We start from the raw sequence: 9,393 nt of genomic DNA on the forward strand, positions 1-9,393 counted from the left end.
TTCATTAGGACCACTTATACTTGTCACCACCTGAGCTAAGCCTGTGAGTCTGACTCGGTAGATCTTTTAAAAGGAATATGGAAGTCATGCTGTAGTGTAAGAACACTGTACCTGATTGTGGGCAAATGTATTAAAAACAAAATACATAATGAAAGAACAGCGTTCCTTAAGTTTGATTTTAAAAAGAATAAACCCACAAAATACTACCAAACACTCTAATGTTCTTTCAACACTTTTCTAAAAAGCTCGGTGGAGATACATATGCATTTTTGAATTACAGCTGGAAAATGAATTTACCTGCGTGAATTTCATTTTCAGAATTTTACCTTTTTGTTAAATAATTTTGATCTGAATTTTAAAATGTAACTTATTTTAAACTGGTTCATAGCATTTGGTTTTCCTTCTCTTTTATTGTTTTGCTATATTGTAAGTAGTCTTTGTTGCTATAGCCATTAGGTTTACCTAAAGGTTTTCTACCAGGTATTTGAGTCAATGTTGACTCCATATATTAACTGAGGTAGCCCAGCTGTTGTGCGATGCTGAGTCAAGTTTCATGTCAGGGGTTTGGAGGATGGAATGAATGGACAAATGGTTCAAACCTGCCTTTGGAGAAGAGAGATTCTATCCAGTATCAATAAAGAGAGCAGAGGGACTTCCATTTCGACAACAGCAACAGTTTCAACAAGAAAAATAGGGGAATTACAGAATCTATTGTTCAACCTTAATTCTGAAGCTGCGTAAGGAACATCTGTCACAGGAGGACAGCTTGGGAAGCTTTAGCTCAAAAAATGCATAGAGAAAATGGGCAGATGGCTAGAGCCTTATCTCCTTCTCCTATATTAGGATATTCCCCTGTATTGTAGTGTACTTTCTCTGTTGTAGTCCAACTATTTGTTTTCTCAGGCTGGCAAGTTGAATGGGAACTGTTAGGCTCTTTTAGTTGTTGAACTAAGCAGGCAAGTGTTTTCTTCGAAGTGTGATTACACCTGTGCTGTGGCTTTGTCAGAAAAGAAAAAGGACAAGAATAGACTTGGCAGGAAGTCTGGAGCCCTTCATGCTCTGTACTAACTACTGACTGTTGTGGCACATAATTCTGTGAGGTGACACAGCAGGTTCTTTGCCACGTGTTTAGATGGTGGCTCTAGCTGTTCATGAAAAGTGTGAGGCATTTCACATGGTAAGTTAACTAGTGTGGGCCCGTTTTACTTGAAAATCTAGTTCTCTTTTGCAAAGTGAGTTATCTGCATTGTACACAAGGATATATCTTTGTTTATTATTTCTCTAATAGAAAGAGTAGTGAAGAAGCTCAGAGGGAGAGACGGAGAATATCAGGCCTACTGAATATGATGGAACCAAGTCTTCTCCAATTCTATGTTTCAAGACAGTGGTTAAATAAATTCAAGACTTTTGCGGAGCCAGGACCAATTTCAAATAATGACTTCCTTTGTATGCATGGAGGTGAGACTGCAACAGCATCATTTAGAAAGAATTTGCTTGTCAACCTGTAGTTATACAGGGTTTTATACTTGTTTTAATTAAGTAAATTAAGTAGCTTAGTAATTTAATATTATAGCTACTTATCCTTAATGTCTAGGTAACTTTTATTTCCATTATTTTAGTGGCCAACTAGTTGGAAATTATACCATATGAAGTCCTCCTAATTTTTTTTCAGTGCACTTTTATGTGTAAGCTTTATTGATTCCTTAAAGAGGAACAGTTTGCTTTATCTGCTTGTTTGTTAAACAGTTATATTCCCATTTTTTAAAATCCTTTTGTTTTATCATCATCATCCTTAATACTTAGGTTTGCCAATATTTTTCTCAGATACGTGCTAGGAGCAACAAGAAGGTTTGGAAGATGTGGAACAAGAAATTGGTCTGTTGGAGAGTGTCCAGAACATATCAGTGTGATAAATAGAGTAGTCATTCTGTATATTTTGCATAAAAGCATAAAAGTTTTTCCTTTGTGCTAAGTGCTAATAAAGCTAAAAAGAATATTAAAGTAAAATCTGTTTTGTAGAATGCTCATATCCGTATGGCAACATTCCAACGAATCATTGTGGTATTCTTATACCTGATTACTAATATAAAATGCATCTGTATTAGGTTAGCACTTAGGTGTTGCACCTGCTGCTGAACCAAACATGGAATGTAGGAATACTGTGCCCCTGTAGCCATTTGTAGAATGTGTACATGGGAGCACTTCTGGTTGTGTTTTTCCTTCTGCATGGCTACGGCAGATGACTCTTGTTGTACAAGTGTTGCAGTCTACTAAATCTTTCCCTATTGAAAAGAATCCCTGCGTAACACATAGCTGCTTACCATACACTTCAACTCAACACTTCTAATTCAGCAAGCGCCTCTATTTCTTCTTCCCTTGAATTTTCACTACTTTCTACCATTTATGCTGTTCAAAGTAATTAAAAAAGGTCTACAGCAAATAAAACAGATTTTGAGTAGACAGTTTTGTAATTTATGAGCATTTGTTTATCTCACCACTCTTTACCATTTTTAATTGTGTATCTTAAGAAGCATTTTGCAATCAGTATTTTAAAAGGATTCTAGCTATTTAATCTCTTATAGTTTGCTTCTGCTTCTTTTATAAACTTTTCAGCCTCATAAAAGACTGATTTTAGAGTGTTCTCTTTGAATACCATAATGTATTTCAATATGATAAAGCTTGCTTCACATGACTTTGAATTCTTTGAACGGGGGGTTGATTTAGAAACCTGTAACACAGTCTATCCCAAAATTTCTTAAAACAGAGTTTCAAAAAAAATTAAAAAAAAAAACAAAACACAAAAGTCTGTTCCTTTTGTTGCTTCTGCAGGTGTTCCTCCACACAAAGCTAACTTCATAGAGGACCTAGTTGTCATGCTACCCCAAAATATATGGGATAATCTGTATAGCAGGTACGTTTTATGTTGTAACTGAAAATATCCGGTGATACAGTTTGAGGGCAAATACACGCCAAGCAGCAAGATAAGGGTTCTTCAGTTAGTGGCTCATAAAAACTTGTGTACTTGTTGTAGTTTAAATTCAAAGTGTCATCTTCAGTGCTGCAAAATAAGTTTGAGAGCAGATATGTTCCAAGCACCAAAATCAGGCTTCTAGAATTAGTGGCTCATTAAAATACATGTAGTCTAGGCTCAAAGCTAAGTGAAGGGATGGCAAACTGCCAAATTGTTTAATTTGCTTGTGCAAAGTAATTCTAGAAGCCTACATAGAGTAGTGTGACACTGGGATAATGATTGAGTATTAAACTAATAAACATGTATGGTATGTGCAAAATAATACAAAGTAGGTCAGAAAAAGTACTCTGCAAGAGTTACTTTGAAAGAGCTCTCTGTATCAGCTTCCTGTTCTCTGTTGGCTGGAGACAGCTTTTCTTTTATGTTGGCTTTGAATCCATAGACTCAGCTGCCAGTATTGCTTCAAAATAACTTAGATATAAATGTTCCGTATTACTACTCCACGTTTTCCATGTAGGTCACATGTAAGTGCTTGCTTACAAACAAGGAATTCTTAAAACATGTGTAACAAAAAGCTGCAGAAAAGCTTTGCTTAAGGACTGTGTATCACACCTGCATTAAGCATTTTTAGGTGTTAATTTCTGGCCATCTAAGCGCTAAACGTAAAGGTTTGTTTAAGTTTCAACAGCCACAAGTAGGAGAAATAGGAACAATACTATTTCCAGCATATTTCCACTTTAGTTAGTCAGAACTTCTTTATCTTAAGATAAAGTACAAAATAGTACTAGGAAAATGAATGATGGCATTTATAGATCAGTGTGACTGGCATGTATCAGACTTCAAATAGATATTATAAGAAGCTGACACTTCTAATGTCTACAGGTGTGTGATCCTTTTTAAATAGCCTTTTCCACAAGGTTAATGTTGTGTTTATTTGATTTGTTTGTTTATTTTTGCTGTCACCACAGGTATGGAGGAGGACCAGCTGTTAACCATCTATATGTATGTCATACCTGCCAGATAGAGTCTGAAAGACTTGAAAAAAGAAGGAAAAATGAATTGGAGATGTTTATACGGGTAAAAAGTAAACAATTCTTATTCATTCTGCTTTTCAACATACCCTGGTGTTCATGACTCAACACAAGGGGTTAGCAAAATTGCATAGGTGATTTCTGTAACAAAGTGACTATATTAAGCAAGTGTATATCTATACAGAATCCCTTTTTTGCTGACAACAACTATGTTCTTGTGATATCCCATGTAATTCTTTGTATAGAAATGTACTTTGAGAAGATATTTCATGTATTTCTTAATTGCATGGAAACTGAATGCAGCCACAGAAGCAGCTGTTCTTAATACGCTTCCAGTGATCTGTTCTGTGCAAGCAGAAGATCCTTAGTCTCTGAAAAAGAACAAAATACTATATTTCCTAAAATTTGAATTAGGTATCTGAAGAGAGAATTTTTATTTATAAAAAATACTTTTTTTTCCCAATGATATAAATAGGTCTAGTTCAATACAAATAAGTTTTCATGTTTCTTCTACCACTTGAAAGTTCAGCCATTAGAGTAATTATCCAGTGAGATTTGATGGGTAAGCATTTGTACTTAAGAAAAACCAGTCTATTCTAAGTCTTATTGCTGTTTCCAGGAGAAAAAACATTCTCGAGTAAAGAATAAATAATCTTTTAATATGAATGCTACCACTACCTCAAAACCTCACCTCAGGAATTCACCAAGGATTTACTGTTACGATGGCCAGTAGTTCTAAATGTTCTGTAGTAGCGTAATACTATGTTATTAATAGAGTGGCTAAAAGAATGTAGTAGTTTAAAGAAAAGAAAAAAAAAAAAGGCCAGAAAAACAAGGATTCTTCTTCTTTCTAGCTTTATAGAGCATTCCAAGAAGAAGAATCTCCATCAACTTTTTACTGCATCAGTATGCAATGGTTCAGAGAATGGGAAGGATTTGTAAAAGGGAAAGACAGTGGTAAGTTGTGCTTTATTTCAAAATACGGGTTTTCTTTTCTTCTTTTTTTTTTTTGCCACATAGTGGTAATATTTAAGTAAACTGTTTCTACTTCAGTAGAAGCATGCAGGAAGAACAGCTAAAGAATGCAACAAAAGCCTATAAATATGTTTGATAGCTTGTAAATATATCTAGGAATCAAATTACAAAATACATAGTCAAACCTTCTTAGTAATTTGCAGGAACGGGTAATGGGATGGGTGTGGAAAAAGCACTATGTTTTCTGCGAGGGGTGGCAGGGGTGCTTGCTGTTGGCAGCAGAGGGGAAATTATACGTAGGTACAAGGGAGGATACCTAGATTTTTGCAGTACAAACTGAAAGATAATGCTGCAGCCTCTGCAGAAAGCTGATCTCGCTGTCACAGCATAAACTCATAGACAACTGAGTAAAAACTGTAATAATATGACTTTAACATTCTGTAAGTGCCTCTAAAGATTAGAAGTGGAAACACTGATAAAATATTCTACAACCTTATCGGAGTCTGCTTTAGGATAGTTTTGGTGGGGGGTAAAAATTAGAGTTAACTTATGTTTTATGTTGCTTGAAGACTTACTGTAATCAGAAATGCTTTGAAAAATTTCCTCTTAATTACAATTCTGATTAACTTTTAACAACTTACACCGTTAAGCAGAGAAGAAAGAACAAGCAGTAGACAAACTAGCTGTTTCTCCTTCCATTTGAAAATGGAAACTCCAACCTTCCTTTTGTTTCAGCTCTCCCAATTTTAATCATTCTTTCTATCACACTAGATCCCCCTGGTCCTATTGATAATGCTAAGATTGCAATAACAAAATGTGGAAATGCTGTGCTAAAACAAGGTAGGTGTCTGATACTGCTGCAGTTTTGGGATCCTTATGATGTATTTGTTGAAGTTCAGTAAATGTATTATGAATTCTTATTTCTAACTGTTACGGTAAAATGGCAATACCTAATGAATCTGTGTTCTGCTCTATTTTATAAAAATCTTAAAGTAAATTTGGGTTGCAGTTGAGGAAGTGACAGTTATTCAAAGGCCCATTTTTTTGGGAGACCAGTTTGTTCTTAAATAATACCTATAATAGGCTAATCTAAGTGCAGGAGATCTAAGTGTAGAAGGAGATACAGAGTAACTTTAAAATGGCTAAAGTGTGCTTTGGTTTTGTATCACTTGGTTTTGTTTGGGTTCTCTTCTCAATGTGAATTGGAGGTGCTTGGTGCTTGGCTTTTAGACTGTCACATATCTGTATGCAGTTACTTGAATCCTGAAATCTAATTTGAATTGAGAGCCACTTCTGATAGAAGGAATAAATCACAGTAAATAAATGCTGTTGCTCATTTTTCTGAGAGTTATTTACCACTGAGTATTGCAAAAATTTCTCTAGTATATGAAGACAGTTTTTTTATTGTTTTTAAGTCAGATGGTTAATGCCATCTATTTGAAACTTGTAGGTACAGAGACAAAAAAAATCTAATATGAAGACTTTAGACTTCCTATGAAAGCATAATATGAATATTGATATGCATTTTAGCTCAGCTTAAAAAAGAAAATCTAAAAATTGCAGAGTCAAGATTGAGCAAAAAATCAAGCTAAAAAAAAGTCAGTTTAACTTAATGCCTCAGCATACAGTGGACCTACCAATGGCATTTCACTGGAGGCCTCTAGACCCAGCATGAATCTCACCAATTGTAAAATGTCAAGAGCATATTTAAAAAGCAATGAAATCTTGCTCCCGTGAGTTTTGCAGTACATTTTAATGATTTAAGCTCTTAACACAGAAATAAAATGCAAGGCTTTAATCATCTGAGTGACATTTAGCAACAACTACAAAAAAATCAGTTTAGAGTCAATAACTGATAGTAAAATAGGCAGTTGATACCTTCTAACTTCAGCTGTATTGATTCAAATCAGAACTTGGGTAGAAATTAAGAGTTAGTTGCGGCTAGGTTAGTGCAAAGAATGCACTTCAACTGTATTGGACAGGATCCCTCTGTTAAAACCTGGATGGGCGATATGTTTATGTTCCCTTGCCCCTTGCTGCTCTAAAAGGTTATGGAGAATGAGAAATGATTGGATGCTGAGCTGAGACAGAAGAGAGACCTCTAGACAGAGGAATGGGGAAAAAAAGCAAAGACTTCAGACAATAAACAAAAAAGAAATCAGGCTGACTCATCATGCTGCCACATACATGGAGCATTAGCAGGGCTGTGAGTGCCCTAACAGTGGTTTCTGTCTGTGGCTCTGAGAATTTCACTGTGGCTTGCAAACTTTCATTCTTTACTATCAATACTAATTTATTTCACACAAGAATCTTGAGTCTTTGAACTTTACACTGTAATTGATGAAAGTGCATGTCCTGCTATTAACATGAATCCTTCCATACCAGGAAGCAGCCTCACAACTCCCAAGACCTACCAGTTGTTAGCTTGGTGGATAAATATAAGATATTTATTAGAGAAACTTTGTATTTCATACTTGATGTGTTAAGTACTGGATAGTTTTGAGAGCAGGTAGTTTTAGTAATGAAGAGGTATAAAGTTAACACAGAACATGTCATTGGGTTTGGTAGCTGGCGCAAGGAAAAAATGCAAATTAGATTAGGGTGTTAAATTTGAATTGTATTCTTCTTTCTTCTTGTATCTGTTATGGGCTTCAAAGCATTGTGAAAAAAACTGTTATAAGTAGTAATTAATTTTTTTAAAAATGTTTCCAGGTGCAGATTCTGGACAGATATCTGAAGAAACATGGAATTTTCTTCAGTCAATCTATGGTGGAGGTCCAGAAATTATTCTCAGACCACCTGTTCCTCCGGTAGAACCTGATATCTTGCAGACAGAGGAGAAGATTGAATTAGAAACTCATGGTCTGTAGCTACTGAGGAAAAGATGAATTCATAAGGAATCCAACTTCCTTACAAAATGCCCCATATACATTCCTAAAAGTTTTATTCTCTTATGTCTGTTGGAGGCACAGCTCACTGGGCATTACATTAACTACAGAATAGTAAGTTGAAATGTATTACAATTTGTTTAAATGAAGACTGTTTCTCTGTTTTGGAAGGCATGTAGTTTGTACATATTGGACTGTTTGGTAAATGGAAAACACTGTTATTTCTGGACTCTTAAGTTGAAGTCAAAATCATGTTATGTCTTTAGACTTGAAAAATGGGAACAAAATTTTAGAGATGTTACATAACCCTACTGATTCCTGATTGGGCTTCTGATACCTACAAACTTCTGCCTGTCTTAATTGTACAGTCTTGACAAGCCTAAGTATAAAGGGAGTATATTTTAAATGGATTGCAATCAGTGATAAAGGATTTTAATTTCCTAAATGCTCAGGAAAAAAATTCTCACTTATTTTGCACTGTAAGTATATCAAATGAGTAGTATATAACATCCAAATACTTACCGTATTTGAATGGATCAAACATTAGCATAGATCAAATATTGTTTTAGTCAGCAAATGTCATAACTTATTACCTGCTTAATTTTGCATCGTTAGGCTTCTGTAACTCTATAAACCTGGCTAGAATTAATAGTGTCTGTGACAAAAAGATTTAGTCTTCTCCAGGGTAATGTTTGAGAGCATGAAGTGTGAAATGTAAAATGATTATGGACATGAGTGATATAAATTTCAGAAATTAAATTGTCTAGTCTCTTGAATTACATTCACAGTTGCTTTTGAAGGATTTTATTGTATTGGTAATTTTTCATTGGCATGATGACCTATAATGTCAGAAGCTGGATAAAATGTATATATTGCAAAACTTTACTAAATGAGTCAGATTGGAATGCAGAATGGCACTTGCTCTTTTTTGCCTGATATTGTTACCAAATAAGCAGCATTATTCAAGGCTGGATCAATAAAAAAAAAAAAGGAAGAAAAAAATGAAACCTGAAACTCTGGAAGGAGTGTGTGGGGGAAGCTTTTGTCATGTTTTTCATTTATTCTATCAATACAGAAACTTTTTGAGTAATGCTGTGATACTGCTCCTACACCCATATATTTCCTGACTACTTTCTGTTTAGGCAATGATGTTGATGCTTGTAGCTCCAAAGTGAGAAATACTGATGTAACATTCTTCTGGATAATGTCATATCTAGTATAAAATCAAACTTGTACTTAAAGCCATTGTAGTGAAAAAGCCACCTATAAGAGTCCTAGACAATGTCCTATAACCTAAAGTACTTGACCATGTTACTAATATGCTGTGTAGGAGTTAACAGTTCTGTCTGAACAGCTGTAAATCCCAGTAGTTTCCTCAGCCTACCTGAGAAGAGCTAGAACTAAAAACAGATCCCAGCTGAGGGGCGTGTTCTGTTTGGGGAGGGTAAATGAACAGCAATGCAAAGCCTAGCATGGCTAGTACATGAGGAAAACATTTTTCAAACTTGAACTGTATCACAGGTATCAA

General features: G+C 35.1%; 1 protein-coding gene across 13 annotated transcripts in view; it reads left to right on the forward strand.

The window, feature by feature from the left end:
- USP33 (ubiquitin specific peptidase 33) overlaps positions 1–8,871 on the forward strand; it is a 36,670-nt gene extending 27,799 nt beyond the window's left edge. For all 13 annotated transcript variants that reach the window (XM_040566047.1, XM_040566049.1, XM_040566054.1 and 10 more), the window contains 6 exons: positions 1,289–1,458; positions 2,830–2,911; positions 3,940–4,048; positions 4,857–4,959; positions 5,749–5,817; positions 7,690–8,871. In XM_040566047.1, coding sequence (XP_040421981.1) covers positions 1,289–1,458; positions 2,830–2,911; positions 3,940–4,048; positions 4,857–4,959; positions 5,749–5,817; positions 7,690–7,847 — 691 coding nt within the window. In that variant the 3' untranslated portion in view covers positions 7,848–8,871. The remainder of the gene's footprint in view (positions 1–1,288; positions 1,459–2,829; positions 2,912–3,939; positions 4,049–4,856; positions 4,960–5,748; positions 5,818–7,689) is intronic.
- The last annotated feature ends 522 nt before the right edge of the window (positions 8,872–9,393 follow it).

This window comes from Cygnus olor, chromosome 8, assembly GCF_009769625.2.
Source record: "Cygnus olor isolate bCygOlo1 chromosome 8, bCygOlo1.pri.v2, whole genome shotgun sequence".
Classification (NCBI taxonomy): domain Eukaryota; kingdom Metazoa; phylum Chordata; class Aves; order Anseriformes; family Anatidae; genus Cygnus; species Cygnus olor.